This window comes from Cajanus cajan, chromosome 5 (genome assembly GCF_000230855.2).
Source record: "Cajanus cajan strain Asha chromosome 5, NIPB_CcT2T_4, whole genome shotgun sequence".
Classification (NCBI taxonomy): Eukaryota; Viridiplantae; Streptophyta; class Magnoliopsida; order Fabales; family Fabaceae; genus Cajanus; species Cajanus cajan.
Window position 1 is genome coordinate 367242 of NC_138521.1, and position 17044 is coordinate 384285.

The 17044-nt window shown below is 34.0% G+C and overlaps 2 protein-coding genes across 2 annotated transcripts; one reads left to right on the forward strand and one right to left on the reverse strand.

The window, feature by feature from the left end:
- The first annotated feature begins 1681 nt into the window (after positions 1-1681).
- LOC145949359 (uncharacterized) lies at positions 1682-7137 on the forward strand. Its single transcript, XM_083074665.1, has 8 exons — positions 1682-2022; positions 2626-3132; positions 3297-4427; positions 4520-4844; positions 4984-5245; positions 5319-5535; positions 6023-6384; positions 6555-7137. The coding sequence occupies exons 1-8, from the start codon at positions 1870-1872 to the stop codon at positions 6742-6744; spliced, it is 3147 nt and encodes a 1048-aa protein (XP_082930791.1). The 5' UTR covers positions 1682-1869; the 3' UTR covers positions 6745-7137.
- A 6642-nt stretch (positions 7138-13779) lies between these two features.
- Positions 13780-16741, reverse strand: LOC145957685 (uncharacterized). The gene is made up of 5 exons (XM_083074102.1): positions 16676-16741; positions 16333-16407; positions 14731-14835; positions 14228-14344; positions 13780-13818 (listed from the first exon to the last, which is right to left on the reverse strand). The coding sequence occupies exons 1-5, from the start codon at positions 16739-16741 to the stop codon at positions 13780-13782; spliced, it is 402 nt and encodes a 133-aa protein (XP_082930228.1).
- Between the last annotated feature and the right edge of the window lie 303 nt (positions 16742-17044).

A 17044-nucleotide genomic window follows, 5' to 3' on the forward strand; every position in this document is an offset into this window, starting at 1 on the left:
GTCCTTTTCGTGTTCACCGTCGCATCGGCGCTGTCGCTTATGAGCTAAAGTTACCATCGTCTTCCAAGCTGCATCCGGTTTTTCACATTTCTAGGCTCCGCCCTTATATTGGTAATGATCCTTCACTCCACCACCAACCATTACCTCCAGACTCAGTTTTATTCCGCAGTAACGAGACCCAAATCTCAACCAGTGACGTTCAAACCCCTCCGTCGGGCACACCCACACCTTTTCCCACACCTATTCGTGACCAGGATTTTTCTGAGACTCCACGAGACCCTTCTAGGTCTGTGCCGCATCGTTTTCCCTTCATCAAAGAAAACGTTCCACTTCCGCTTCCAGCTGCACCGTTGGATCATTCACGGACGACCACGATTAATCTTTCACCTACTTTTTCACATTCCAAGACAACCTCTGTCACCCCACTTACACCAACACGTGATGAAGTCACTCACGAAGCTTCCTCCAAGCTGGTTCCATGTGGTCCATTAGATGGGGCAGTAACAAACACAAACGCATCTGAGACAGCCACGTCATCTTCGATCCGTGCCTCCCACCTTGTGACCAATCCACGTTTCACTTCCACTGACCTTGCGGACAAGGTCGTTTTTGGGCCGCGGAGTAATGATAAGCGCATCAAGTCTGCACCCATTTGGAGCAAAGATTTCATTGTTTAATTGATATTGGGCTTTAGTTTAATTTGTTATTTTCTTTGTTGTTGGGCTGGAAATTATGTTTACTGGAGCCCAATTTGTCTATTGCTATTTAGCTGGAACAATTGAATGAAAAGGCAGATGATACTACTGGATTGAAAATCTTTTTTAAGGTTCTCTTAGTGTAGCTTCTCTCTAGTAACTTATCACATACACTAAATAATTATTCATTTGGCTCAAATGATAAATGAAAAAAAAAAAAACTTATCCACTTTTATTTTGGGTATGATGAAGAATGCGATATGGTGCAGATGAAAGTTAACACTATAGATTAATGTTATACAGCATGCTTCACCTGCCGTTGCAGGACACCTGCAGCAAGGAATTAGGATCATTGGAGTAAAATGAACGGTCATTTTGGGAATATGGTCTTACAATTACCAGGAAAAAAAAACTGACTTTGGCCTATTAAAAAAACAAAAAAAAAACAATTACCAGGAAAATATATTATATTAAATTAAATTATGTACCGTTTGGCATTTAGAATGAAATTAATGGCATAGCTGCTTCGTTTAATTCCTCATTAGCAATTAGCAACAAGCAGCTCAATTTGGAAAAGTAAACGCAAAATGTGCATGTTATACGTAAAAATTACGCTGATCTTCTGTAATTTCAAATTTGAGTATGAAACAAAATAATTATAAATTAATAGTACATACAAAATTGATAACAAAAAAAGAAAATATAAGCAATATTTACAAAATACTCACAATCTCTCACTAAATATTCACAATCACTCATAACCTACAATCTAACTATACCCAAAAATTAAGAGTTTCTCAATTTTTCTATATTAATTTTCTAAGTGTTTATGCAGATAGATAAAAAATGAATGGAGTTTAAGCGTGCAACGTAAACACTCCATAGTCGCCACAAATTTTGATTTAGGTGGCCTGGCTTTCCTTGTCAGCCACCAATTTTTGACTTTTCAACATACCTTTCATTGAAAAAGTAACGTCAGAGAACAAGATGGAAAGAAGATGTTTTAGTCAACTGAACAGTATATGAATGCATTTCCTTCGCTACTAAGTTTGTTTTCTTTTTTCTTTCACTTCATCTTCTAATGTGAGTACAAGCACGTTTAGCAACTGAAGTACGAAGCCCACTGACTAATGCATTTGTGAGAGATCCCTGCTTCTGGAAAATATAGATAAATATGCAGGATTCAACTCAACTGGGCATGTCGCAAACAAGGAAGATGGTGAACAAAAATGACAAAAAAGAAGAGGTTTTAGGTAGAGGATTACTAGACCACGTGTTTTCTTGGTCTATCTCTGATATTCTTAATGAAAATCTCTATCAAAATCAGGTTCGATCACGACACCCTTCAATACTTTCTTCTCAAGGCTTTGGAAATATTTTTAGATATATACAAGTGTACCTTTAGTGACATATAGCTATATATTGCAACGATCTCACAACCATACTATTTGATAGCATGCATGTGACTACGTTTTAGTCAGTCACAATGCACATAAACTGTACAAGTAGCTAGACTTGTGAATGTGTTGGTTGTGAGATGCTTAACTTTTTATGGTGTATAGGCATACTACAAATGTTCTAAAATTGTGGTTTTGCTTAACAAAGAACAGGGATTATATTAAAACCAGAATAGAGGGGGAATACTTTTTGTTGCTATCTTTTTTCGATCTTTCTTAGTAACTGCTTTGTACTCTTATTATGATCAAACACAAATCGTGATGTCCATAATAATAATTTCCTTACTTTTCTTGTTATATCTTCCAAACAATACTTTATAAATACCAAGTATCAAATAAAAAATGTTTTGATATTTTAAAATTTATGTTTTCAATCCTTTAGTTTCTTCATTTAGTAATTAGGTGGGAAGATTTATAATTATTCATGGAAAAACTTGATCTTATCATAAGGCTTTTGAGTGTTTACTTAATAGGTGATGAAAATCCCGGAGACATATTCGTCGACGTCTATTTATTTGAGATCATTCATTTTACCGCTTGTTGAGGAAACGCATGCTGATTTGTTATCAAGCATAAGGACAGTGTCAAATTCACCAATAAGTCAAATAAGCAGGATTAGAGAAACAAAGAATCATCAATCTCCGAGTGACCTTTTCTACCAAATTACTGTGTTGAAAAAGCGAGGAGATGCATATGAGCCTGCAGTTGGAGACCTCATTGCTGTGACAAATATACGACCAAGGTGTATCAATGATTTGAACAATCACTGCCTCATCGCCTTCGTTCACCGTGCTTCTAATTTCTGTATCACCGTCTTATCATCTAAACTAATCACGACTCTAGACCAAAACAAAGAAATTCGTTTTGTTGTTTATCTTACCAACTTGAACACAAATATACGGATCTGGAGATCACTGAACAGTGAGCTGGAAGGAGGGAATATGAAGATCATAGATAAAGTTCTTCAAGTCCATTCCTCTGTAAGAAAATGAACTCTTCTTTGTGCTTTTAATTGGCTTTGGAACTATGAAAAGCAAATGTGTCGAGTGTTTTTATTGGTCACACTGATTTAGTTACTTGCTCAGTTGCAATATTTTCATCTGACATATATATATATATATATATATATATATATAACTGGCAGGATTGTGATGCTTGTGTTGAGTGCCTTGGCAAGGAAAATTGCAATGGTTCAAACTCGGATATAAGAGGCAAAATATCTCGATCTGATTTGAATGACTCACAAAGAGATGCAGTTCTAAGTTGTATTAGCTTAAGGGAATGCCATCATCAGAACTCTGTCAAACTGATATGGGGACCTCCTGGAACTGGCAAGACTAAAACCGTTAGCTTGATGCTGTCGTGTCTTCTGAAATTGAAGTGCAGAACCTTGACATGTGCTCCCACTAATGTTGCCGTGCTCGAGGTTGCAAAGCGTGTTTTAGTTCAAGTGAGGAAAAATGAGTCTGGTGGATATGGTTCTTACGGCCTCGGAGATATTGTGTTATTTGGGAATGCAAAGCGAATGAACATGGATGACCCTCATAATGAACTTCGTGATGTCTTTCTTGACTATCGTGTTCGTGCACTCGGGAAATGTTTGGAAGGATGGAAGCATAGCCTAGCTTCAATAATATTTTTGCTTGAGGACCCACGAAGGCAGTTTCTTAAGTACTTGAATCAAACAAAGGAAAAGAAAAACATGAAGAATGAACAGGACATTGCAACACCTTGGACATTTGAGGAGTTCGTGAATAAGAGACTTGATGGCTTACGTGAACAGCTAATCTCTTGTTTTATGAATCTATGTAAGCATTTACCAACTTATTTCATTTCACAAACAGATACGATGAACATGTCGCGAGCATGCGATCTTCTTCACTCTATCTCAACAACACTTCTCAGCTCGCAGAATGAGGGGATAAAACGAGAGTTGTATGGTTTTAAACATAATGAGGGGGGGGATGGATGCTTTTCAAGGCTGAGATTGGCTATAAAAGAGTGCCTTAATGTACTAAAGTTGCTTCCAAAGAAATTTTGTGTTGAAGGAACACTGAGAGACTTCTGCTTGGCAAATGCATGCTTGATCTTTTGTACTGTGTCAAGTTCAGCCAAGTTGCACTTAAAAGGAATGTCTCCAATTGAGTTATTGGTTATTGATGAGGCGGCACAGCTTAAAGAATGTGAAGCAACCATTCCTTTGCAGCTTCGTGATGTACGCCACTCAATTCTCATAGGAGATGAAAGGCAACTTCCAGCAATGGTTCAAAGCAAGGTTTTAAATGTTATAAAGTACGCTGCGATTTTACTTTATTTAAATATTTTTTTATCATTGTTATTTATCACAAGTAGCTTTAACTTGTATAGATTTCTGAAAAAGCTGAATTTGGGAGAAGTCTGTTCGAAAGATTGGTACAGTTGGGCCTCCAGAAGCACCTTTTAAATGTGCAACACAGAATGCATCCATCAATTAGTTTGTTCCCTAATACGGAGTTTTATAATAGTGAAATTTTGGATGCTCAAAATGTGAAAGAGACAGGCTACGGCATAAGTTTGTTTCCTCAGATGATGTATAGTTCATATTCTTTCATAAATATGCCGCTCGGAAAAGAGGAATTCGATGACAATCATAGTCAGAGAAACATGATTGAGGCTTCCGTCGTGTCGGAAATAGTCAAACTCCTTCATGAAGGTACGTGAAATAGTTTATAGCATGAATGAAGTGTGGATACTTAATTATGTAACCTGCGTATACAAGATGGTGTGGTTTGATCACTGACTCGGTTATTTCTTGCTGTCTCAACCTTTGTTCTTTCATTTGATATTTAAAGAATATGTTAGGACAAATAAAAAGATAACGGTGGGTATTATATCGCCATACAAGGCCCAAGTATATGCCATTGAGGAAAAAGTGAAGAGACATATAGGAGTTTCACAGAATGGGGGCTTTGAAGTGAATGTTGGTTCAGTTGATGGGTTCCAAGGGGGCGAGGCAGATGTGATAATCATGTCAACAGTAAGGTGCAATAACAAGGGCTCTATTGGTTTTCTTTCCGACACACGGAGGGTGAATGTGGCATTGACACGTGCCAGGTACTTCAACCACTCAACCAACCAGTTTATGCAATTACCAACTGCTTCACTTTTGTCTTGTTTTACTCTGTAGGCATTGCCTTTGGATCTTGGGGAGCGGAACAACGTTACTTAACAGTGAATCTGTTTGGAAGAAATTGGTCATAGATGCCAAAAAGCGCGGCTGTTTTTACAACGCTCAAGAAGACAAAAGCTTGGCAAAGGCTCTTTTATATTCTCTAATTGAGTTGAATGAAGTCAATGATTTGCAGAACGTGCACTCTTCATTGTTCAGCGATGCAATATGGAAGGTGAGCAGTGAGGTTGGATATCTATTTTCAATTAAATTAGAGAACTTCATGGCAATACCAAATAAGATGGGAATCATTTGATTTGTCAATGCTGATCAGCTGTGCTGTGCCTTTATGACCGTAATGTCTATTATCGTGAAACACCTTTTTAGATTGTTTTCTGAATAACTACATTATTCATGTCCATGTTACAGTTTAACTAAACGTGATTTTCAATGGAGGGTGTTTATATATATATATATATATATATATATATATATATATATATATATATATATATATATATTGATTTGTTCGCTGACTTAGATCTAGGATTCCCAGTCTTAAAGAAACTTCCAGTTTCATTCCTTCCACGTTGCTCAGTACGTAGAAAGAATGTCAACATATGTGTATTTTGGTAAAAAGACCTGTATTGCTATGAAGGTTATCCAACCAAATTGCCTTTGTCTTAGTCTTTGTTTATTAAATTGTTGTTCTTTTGTTGTAGGTTCGTTTCAGTGATGAATTTTGGGACACCTTGAGAAGAGTTGGAAACAGGGAGACATGCGAACAAGTATTTTATATATTACAGAAGCTCTTGAATGGTTGGCGAGAGAATCACGAGAAGAAAATGTTTGTATATCAGGGGTTGTCCTCCCAACTTCTGGAGCAATATGAGGTTAATGGGTCGCTTAGTCTTTTCTGGACTGTGGATGTTATTCAGGAGAACTTGCACTGCATTCAGGTTATCATAGTATGGGCTATTTTGCCTCATTCAGATATCTACAGTATAGCCAAACGCCTTGACATAGTGTATAGCAACTATACAACTCTTACAATAGACCAGTGCAAATACAAATGTGTCCAGGGGTAAGAAGCCATCGCATTTTGGTGTAACTTGTTCTAGTAAATTGCGTAGAGTTAGGAAAAGTTAATTGGTTCAATTCTGTCATATATAGTCTCATTGTTTTCTACCATACAAATATAGATTCTACCTACGTCAGACATAGTCTCATTCTTAACTTTCAAATTGTTTATAGGAATGTTGTCATTCCAATGTGGTGGCCAGAGGAGGACTCATGCAAGTGTTCTGAAGTTGATGATGGGATGTTGTCCAAATCACTTGCTTGTCTCGAGCTAGCAGATGACACCGAGGCAATGCCAGAAAATCCACTGTCGAGGATGCAACAACTGTATCAATGGTTTCAGAAATTGAGAGGCCGCAATTAAGGTTATGACTCAGAGGCTTCCTCTAGAAGCCATGCATGCACCACCACCTACCACCCCATGTGAAGAGTCAACCACTACCTACCACTCCATGTGCAAAGCCAACCACCACCTACCATTCCAACCTGTATTCTTATCATTACAGCTTGTATCCTTATCACATTTGGTCCCTAAAATCACTATAAATAAGACCAAATACTCATGTATTAATCATCTTGAAGTTTATAAGAAATTGAGTGTTTTGAGTTAGAGCTTTTCTCTCTTGTTCCGGAGCCAGGTTAATTTTTGAAGAATCGTGGAACACGAACAAAAGAGAGGGTCAAAGACATGGATATATGTGCTTTTAGTTTGATAACTCAATTACCAAAGGAAAATATATACAGTTGATTAGCAAAAGGCTTCCAAAGCATAGACCAATGTGGGCATTTTTCTTGTTCCTGGAATCACAACATAGACCAATTACAATTGTATTATATTTTGCCACAAGTATTTGAAAATTAATAACAAAATAGTATCACAAAAAAATCATTTTTTTTTTATAAAGTAAAGCAACTGCCATGTTAAATTTAGAAAAGAAATTCATGACAATTGCAACACATAAAAAAATTATAAAGATCATAATATATTTTTTTCACAAAAATATAAAAAAAATCATGTAATATAAAAATTAGACAAACTAACTATTACTATAATCTTAAGAAATTAGATATATAAAAAATATTAAAACAGACTAATTATAACCATAATCTTAAAATGTTGACATATTAAAGAATATTAAAAACATATATCATTACATTGAAAACAAAGTAAACTTAAAACATTAAAAGAACAGTTAAAACAATTATGAAAATGCTGTAAAAAGTATATATAAAATTGTATCATATGACTAAATATGATTTTAATTTTTAAATAATAAACATATTATTTTCTAATTTATTGAAAGAATGTTAATAACATTATCCTCAACACTGTCTTTCTAACACTTCTTTAATTAACTAAAATTTATTAAAAATAAAAAATCTTGATAGATTTTATATCTTTTCAAGATTGTGATTTTCAATAAAATTTAGTCAATAATAATGTGTCCGAAAGGAAATCTTTTCTTTACTATGCAATTTTTTTAGATATTGAGATAAAAAAAATTATTTATTTTTTATATACTACATGATTATATGCAAGGTAACAGCCTCGCATCTCAACACGTAGAATCAGACAATTCTACGATCTTAACTCTCCATGCATGTTCATCTATACGCATAATCATCTAAAATCAGGCAAGATAAAACAACGTGCGAAATAAATCATAGATTTGTAAGAGCGACGATTTATACGCCTCTCCTTTTATAGGTTTCACGTCTAGATTTTTAGATTTTAGGTTTAGTATTTTTACATTTTATTTGGTACACCTGTTATTAAAAGGTCCCATTTTTACATTTTGAGCTTAATAAAAATATAATCCATAACCCAAATCCATGAAATTAGAGTTGAATATTTGAAAGAAGTTAAGGCTACAAATCCATCTTTAGAAACACACAAGCTTGGAAGAGAACAGAATGTACCATAATGATTGATGAGTGGATCCACAAGATGAGGAGGACAATATTAAATTTTCTAGTTCACAGTCCAAAAGGGAACAAATTTCCTCAAGTATATTGATGCATCAGTTATATTCAAAACAGCTGAAAAAAATATCTGAGATGATAGATGAGATATTAAATTTTCAAGTTCACAGGAACAAATTTCCTCAAGTATATTATGCATCAGTTATATTCAAAACAGCTGAAAAAAATATTTGAGATAATAGATGAGATTGTTAAAGAGACTGATGAAAAGAATGTTGTCCAGGATATGTCAAACAATGCAGCAAAACACAAAGTTGTTGGTGCGATTTTAATGAATAAGAGGTCAACGTTGTGTTAGACACCTTGTGCAACACATTGTATTGACTTGATATTGGAAGACTTTGAAAAGAAGATACCCATTCATTAAGAGACAATTCCAAAAGGGAGAAAAATTACAACTTATATTTATTCAAGAAGTTGTGTTATTTCTCTTCTACAACACTTTGACTAAAGGAAAAGATTTGATAAGATTCTGCTTAACTTGCTTTGCAACATCCTACTTGACTTTAGGTTAGCTTCTTAAGAAGGGAGGAGCTTTGGTCAGAATGTTCACAAGTGACCAATGGAATGACAACAAGTTTTCAAATGTGGTTCTAGTTAAGGAGTTTTGGAAGAATGTTGTAATTTGTCTAAGGGATGCATCTCCTCTAAGTAAAGTGCTTCAAATGGTGAATTTAAATGACAAACCAATCATGGAGTTTATTTACGAGGCAATGGACCAAACTAAGCAAAAGATTGAGAAAGACTTGAATGGTGTAAAATCAGGATACTTATTGGCTATTATAAATTTATAATTATTAATAACTCATTATTAATATTGTTTTGTGGTGTTGCTTTCAAAAGAAATTAACTAATTAGGCAAATAATAGTTCAATTTTTTTATTCTTTATTATTTAGCAATGAGCCATTATGGAATATTATTGAACAAAGTTGGGATAAGCAACCTCATCGACCAATAAATGTTGCAGCCTATTGTTTTTGAACCCCGAATTGCATTGTGGCCCTAACTTCAAAGTTGATTTGAAAGTTAAAAATCATTTAATTACATGTATACAAAATATGGTGTGAGATGATAATGAACATACTCTTAATTGGTGTACAAATAGAAGATTTAAGGAATAAAAACTTCATGTTTGGTCATCCTATGTCCATTAGAGCAGTTGGAATGAAGACTACAGCAACTTGGTGGGAGACTTCTAAGGATGAACATCAAGAGCTCCAAGTTATTCGTGTTCTAAGTTTGACTTGCAATTTTTTTTGGATGTGACTGTAACTGGAATTCAGTCGAGATGGTAATTAAAATTATAAATTATGTATTAGTAGTAGTAGTTGAGTTATAGTAAGTTGCTTAATCCTTACCAATTACCATATTTGCATTTTTCTTTACGTCCACACAAAGAAGAAATCGTTTGAAGCAAAAGAAAATGAATGATGTTGTTTTAGATGGCAAATTTAAAATTGGCTAAACTGTCTAAGAAAAAGCAAGCTAAAAGAAAATCATCTAAGATTGAGTTATCAGAAGATTTCTTTGATGATCTTTCATCTAATGATGAGCGAATTATGGAAAACGATGATGGAGTCAAAGTGGAAGATAATGAAGATTTGGATCCTCCAAATCCAAGAGAGTATAATGTTATTGGTGTGCCACCTCTAGATGAGTCTTATCTTGCTAATAGTATTAGCAACATGGTTAATGTAAGGAAAGGAGAAGATGGTGAAAGAAATAAAGATATCTTAATTGATTATGATTTTAATTTGGATGATTTTCTTTATTGATTCTTCTGTAATGAATTGCTCAGGACACTTCTTTGTCCCAAAGATATAGCCATCGAGTTTGCTTCCTTGAATTAAAGGCAACGTAAGAGATTTCCACAACAAATAATTGTTTCTGTCCAACTTGACAGAACACAATGAAGTGGGGGCATTTTTCTTATCTGAGTTGGCAGTAGAATCCATGGTTTGCTGGATTGATCAAGATGTTATTAAGGATTAAAGCTCTGATGTAACGAACCGTCGTATAATATATAATAAAGAAAATAGAGCAAAGGCCAGCTACACTAGAGTGTAAATATACAATAACATATAAATTATTTCCATAATATAAAACATAATTTTATAAAAGAGTCATCATTTGTAAGGTTATACAATCATCCAAAAAGATAATGAATATACAACATCATGAAGACATCAAAATAAGACACCCTAGGTGCTGGTCAAGCTCTAAGCCTAGTCACTTCTCAAAGCAGCTACCAAAAGACTCCTTGCTATCCCAAAGCCTCACACTTGATCTGTCCCCCACATAGTCCACATCATGGAAATATAAGGGTTAGCACGTATAAAACCAACCATAGTACAATAAAATGAAATATCATTAAACTAGATATTCATCAACAATATGTAACCATACCAAGGGAATGACAACATTACAAGTCATTTCCATGCCAAATAAAAACTTTCAAAATCAAATGTATACACATTCATGCCAATGCATACATATTTTATGATCATAACGAATCCATAACCAATGTATACAATCCATACCAAAAATATTAGGGGTTAGGGGTTAGGATTTATGGTTTGGGGTTGATGGTTTGGGTTTGAAGGTTTGGGGTTTGGGGTTTGAGGTTTGGGGTTTGGGGTTTATGGTTTATGGTTTGGGGTTTGGGGTTTTTTAGGGTTAAGGGTCAAGGGTCTAGGGTCTAGGGTCAAGGGTCTAGGGTCTAGGGTCTAGGGTCTAGGGTCTAGGGTTTAGGGTTTAGGATTTAGGGTTTAGGGTTTAGGGTCCAGAACGAACTGATGACGAGTGCGAGCCAATATATGATGAAGAAATCACTGTTGCTAACCATGGTGAATCTTTGGTGATTAAGCGAAGCTTGCATACGACGTCAGTAAAAGAAGAACCTTGGTTAAGGCACAATATTTTTCACACTAGTTGCAGTTCTGCAGGAAAAGTTTGTAATGTTATTATAGACAATGAAAGTTGTGAAAATGTAGTTTCTAACTACATGGTGGAGAAATTGGAACTTCCTACCCAGGCGCATCCACATCCTTACAAGTTGCATTGGCTCAGTAAAGGAAGTGAAGTAAAGGTTGACAAACGTTGCCTTGTGACCTTTTCTATTGGCCAAAAGTACAAGGACCATATATGGTGTGATGTTGTACCTATGGATGCTTGTCATCTTCTCCTAGGAAGACCCTGGCAATATGATCATCATGCATTATATGATGGTTATTCCAACACCTACTCCTTCGTCAAAGATGGAATAAAGGTCAAGTTAACTCCCTTACCACCAAGTGAGTTTTATAGCAACGCAAAAGAAGCCAAGCCATTGGTGTCCTTAATCACAAAGGCTGGAGTTCAAAATGTCGTTGCAGATGTCCTCAGCAGACGTTATACTTTGCTTTCCTTATTACAAACAAAAGTCATCGGCTTTGAGACTATCAAGGAATTATATCCAGATGACCCAGATTTTCAGAAGTTATGGAAAGCCACTGAACTACAATCTTCACAAGATTTCTACCGACATGAAGGATTTTTGTTCAAAGGAAAGACTTTGTGTATTCCTCAATGTTCCTTACGAGAAGCTATCCTATGGGAAGTACATGATAGAGGTTTAGCAGGTCATTTTGGCCGAGATAAAATTGTGGCCTTAGTAAAAGGAAATTTTTATTGGCCAAGACTGGAAAGAGATATAAACCGGCATATTCAAAAATGCAGAATCTGTCACTTGGCTAAATCTAAAATCCAAAACATCGGATCTAAACTCGAGGACGAGTTCTTTCCAACCCGGGGAGTATGACTCAGAGGCTTCCTCTAGAAGCCATGCATGCACCACCACCTACCACGTGTGAAGAGTCAACCACTACCTACCACTCCATGTGCAAAGCCAACCACCACCTACCATTCCAACCTGTATTCTTATCATTACAGCTTGTATCCTTATCACATTTGGTCCCTAAAATCACTATAAATAAGACCAAATACTCATGTATTAATCATCTTGAAGTTTGTAAGAAATTGAGTGTTTTGAGTTAGAGTTTTTCTCTCTTGTTCCTGAGCCAGGTTAATTTTTGAAGAATCGTGGAACACGAACAAAAGAGAGGGTCAAAGACTCTAACTTATTGCAGAGTTAAATATTAAACTTTGAAATGTTCTATATGCTTAGTATTTTTGTGTATTTCCCTAAATGGTTATGACTTCTTTAAAACATCAGAGAAATCATTGATTTTTTGCGTGAATCTGCAATATTTATTAAACAAGTGTTTTTGTCACCTAGTTAATTGCTTTGTTATAATTTCCTTACAGAACATACCTTCACGATTAATTTGGATACAAATTGTCATCTTGAATAACGGTCCACAAGTGCTTTTGCTTTATCTGGCGCAAAGAATCTAGCCTGCACAAAAAGGTGATCAGTGTTAAGAAATTGTGTACGATAAATCAATCATTCATTAACTAGTAATGATTCATAAACTTACTTGTATGAACATCCTTTCTGCATCAGCAATTTTTTTGTTTTCTTTTAGGATGATTCCCTTGAAAAATGAAAGGAAGTGTTATTTGATTAAGTAGCTTCTTTCATTACATGTTTTTTGTACCAAAATAGCATAATTGATGACAGGAATGTAATATCAAATAATCTGGGGGAAAAAATGGTAGAGAAGCATAAAAGTCATTGCGTTAACTGGCAAGTTCTAAAATAAGATTGTGTTAATATATATTCAAAACAAATTTGAAGTATAAAAATGTGATTTTGATTCAGAGCATAACTGACTTGAAACACTCAATTTAGGGGCCATCTAAATATACTGCCGAATTAAATCTTAGTGACAACGCAATATTAATGTTGCCAAGCAGATGTGGCTTATCCCTTTAGAATTCAGTTCACTGGGAGATTAAAGAAAGTTACATTAACTTGTCTTTTAAGTACACAATATCAGTTGATGGGTTTTAATTGGCCTTGTTTGGTCATTTTTTTTTCTTTTCAAAATTTATCCTATAAAACAAAATTCAAAACAATTTAGATTATTTATTAAAAAAAATCAGATTTTTGTTTTTCTCAATGCCTCCCCTAGATGAGCACATGGATTTTTGAAAGATGCTTCCTTGTCTAACTAGAAGATTTGCGTATTTTAATCTATTTGGCCCAACATCTTTAGAATTTAATTTATATGCTAGTGTAAATTTTTTTTTTACAAACATTCAATAATCATTTTACTTTTTACCATATAATTCTATTCATTAATATGATGTGGGCATAGGATGAATTCTTATTGAATGTTTGTGTAAAATCGTATATAAATTAAACTTAATTATGTATTAAAGATTTGTTTGGGTAAACTTCACCAAAAGTAATTCTAAGAGAGAAAAACAAGGAGAAAAATTAAATAAGTTTCTATGTTTGCTAAAATTAACTTATGCATACGCTAATTTGTAGAATTTCTCCCCTATTAGCTTCTCAAAAAAAAAAAATATTAACTCATGAATCAGCTAATTTTACTTATGGAGAAGCTTATATCTATTTTTTTTCTTATCCTATTTTTCTCTCCTAAAAGTGTGTCTAGAAAGATTTATCCAACGGGCCCTAGAACATATTTTATAAACATGTTTTTGAAAAACAAAATCCACATCACTTTTGCAATGTTAGCATTTGTTACCTATCATGATTTAATAGCCTAGTTAAAAGAAAGGAATTTGCTTGCACACAAATCCCAAAAAAAGGTAACAAATAGAAAAACTAAGAATTCAGTAAATAATAAACTCGACAACCATATGTATTTTCCATAATGCTAATTATTTCTTCAATTAGATTTATAATGAACAAAAATGAGCATTTAGTAATTAAATGAGGGAAATTAGAAACCTTAGCTAAGTATCCACGAAAATCATTAGGGTGAGTAGATATGAGCTGATCATAAACAGCTACAGCATCACTGACATGTTCCCAATCTGAGTAGGCTTTCCCTAGAAGTAATTCAACCTGAGAATTGCATGAATATAAGAAAATCTATGTGTAAGGAAAATGGAGTATGTGGTAATGTCACTACAATAAATGTGGCTTAGGGTTCACAGAAGCAAAGTACCCAGGTGGGGGAGCTCTGATAAGTGTAATACCAACTTGAAATAAGTAAATAACTGAATATTAATTCTTATTACTTTTGTAAAGGGAGGGAGATTACGAAAATACAGCGACTAATTAATTCTAACATAGTATTTAGCTGAAAAAAAATATGCTGAGTTGCTGTCCTAATTATAGAAATAAACTAAAAAAGGAAACTAAATACAAGAAATACTTCTGAAATAAATCTGTAAAGAAAAAATGGAAATAAGGAAATAAATATCTCAAGCTAGAACAGTGGAATTTACTTGGACCGGATCCAGATTCTGTGAATCTGAAGGGTTGCTATCAGAATTTTTGATCAAGTTTTCAGAACTTGAATTCTCGCGATAGGCCAAAAGTAATTGAACAGCCTGTTGAATAAATAATAGAAAAATAAAATGTTAATTAATTCAACATACACCAGAGCCACAAGGTGTCCAAATGAAAACCACCGTAATTTTTGTACAATATAATGTTTGCTTTAAAGAAACATTTTTTGGTTCCATTTTATGATTTCTATAATAAATAAAATATTGCACTAAATTTTCTTTTTAAAGGTATGTACAGTAAATGGCAAAAACAACATTTGTGTAAATATAGTCCAACCGTGACTCAACAAAATTTTGTGTTGAGTTAGGGTTTGAAACGAATGGATTGGGTATATGTTGCATCGAATTATGATTCCTTAAAAATACATTAAAAAAAAAAATCAAATACATCTTGACTCATTTTAAAACCATTCAACCCATCCATTAACCATTTTTATGGATATCCAACCCATTTAGAGTATGTTATATTTAATTTTAAAATTTTATAAAATAAAGTGCAAAATTCTTGTACACAAGGTCCCAAACATAATATAGTCCAAGATCCGTCCCTTAAAAACCCATGCTCAACCAATGAACTTCAGGCTACTTAACAGTTAACACAATGGATTACAAAATTATGTCTGATGGCCGTTATCAATGCAATAACAAATGGTGATTCAATCCAACCAATCCATTAATGATTATCTTTATAATCGGATGGATTGGTTGGATTTATATATGGATAGATAGAATGATTAGTGGATAAATGAATTGAATTGTCGAATAAAAAGGAAAAACAAGATAGCACTTTTGTGATTATTAGGAAATACAAAAAGTGAAAAAATAAAATGTTGTTTTGATAATCTTTTGTGCAAATCTTTGAAAAGAAGAAACAACATGAAAATAAAGTGGTATATTTGTCATTATTGGTGAAAACAAATGAATAAAAAAAACATCCCCACAAACCCGAGGAACAAAAGGCATTTGAACCAGAATGGTCACATCATGAAACTGGGGCACTATACACTAAAGCATAAGGTCAGATAAACAACTACACATTTTTTCTTTGGGAAGGGATGTTCCTCCTAGGGAAAAGAATTCTCTACTCTTGATAAAAAGCAATCAAACTTCTCATCTTGAAGAAGAAAAACAGTTACAGAAAATGTCAATTGACATCGCACATAGAGGAATTCCTGTATATTTTTACAAAGCATAATCAATGTTTATTGACATATAAGGACTACGGACTTATCTTTCCAATGCATTAAACAAATTAATGTTTATGTGCAAATCATTGATCTAAGGAATAAGGAACAAAAAACTAACGTGAAAGCAATCAACCTATATTTTGACCCAGTACTCCAGAAAGTTCCAAGTTTGAAATTAGTTATCTTCGATGGACAGACAGTAACTATCCTCAAAACCAGCATGAAAAAGTGTACTGGTTTGTACTTTGTAGAAGAACAAGTACAAATTAATCATCATCAAGCAAATTAATAGATTTAATTTGTGCAGCATATTCAATATTCATTGTAAGAATCCACCATCATGACAACAAACCTCCTCTGGCTTTTTGGCAGCAAGTAATGAATTGGAAAGGCCACGGAGAACTTCAAATTGGATATCTTTGGATACCTGTCAGAGATCGACCAAATTTATGGATAATGCCAGATGTAATTACTAAGTCTGCTATATTTGATCGCTAAAAATGTGTAGCTATAGTATCTTCTGCCGCAAATTTCAAGTTCTGGTTAAGTGGGTGTGGATATACATGTATTTACTAGTGCAACTAATACGTGGACACAACAGATATATTATGTTCATTAATATATATATATATATATATATATATATACATATATATATATATATAATTAAGCACATATTATGAGAGGTAAGGAACAGAAAAGGAACAAAGGAGCAGCAAATAAATCAGTTCATAATTTTTCCCAAGTCTTAAAATAGTCATCTAGTTCCTGAATGGACAAAAGCCTTGTGATCCTTATTAGTTATTAGACATGAGCTGCATCCTGCAAGCATATAGTTTTGATGGTGGTTTATGACATTCCTCCAAGACAAATGTTGGAAGATGTTGAAAATACTGACCCTTACTGAGCTTTTATATGCAGTAACACTCCCTTTAAAACGGAAAAGAAAGGAACGATTTCATATTGATTGTATGTGTACACTGTTTTGTAAAAATATATTTACAGAAAACGCTAGGCTGGATATGTATATATACATAGGCAGCCAGCAAAACTGAAAAGAGAAA

Coding starts and splice junctions, on each gene's coding strand:
- LOC145949359 (XM_083074665.1), top strand. CDS start 1,870: ATGCAGGATTCAACTCAACTGGGCATGTCGCAAACAAGGAAGATGGTG. Junction 5,536..6,022: donor TCAGCGATGCAATATGGAAG/GTGAGCAGTGAG, acceptor CTTTTGTTGTAG/GTTCGTTTCAGTGATGAATT. Junction 6,385..6,554: donor AAATACAAATGTGTCCAGGG/GTAAGAAGCCAT, acceptor AATTGTTTATAG/GAATGTTGTCATTCCAATGT.
- LOC145957685 (XM_083074102.1), bottom strand. CDS start 16,741: ATGACTATTTTAAGACTTGGGAAAAATTATGAACTGATTTATTTGCTG. Junction 16,408..16,675: donor TGCTCCTTTGTTCCTTTTCT/GTTCCTTACCTC, acceptor GATCTCTGACAG/GTATCCAAAGATATCCAATT. Junction 14,836..16,332: donor CTGCCAAAAAGCCAGAGGAG/GTTTGTTGTCAT, acceptor TTTATTCAACAG/GCTGTTCAATTACTTTTGGC.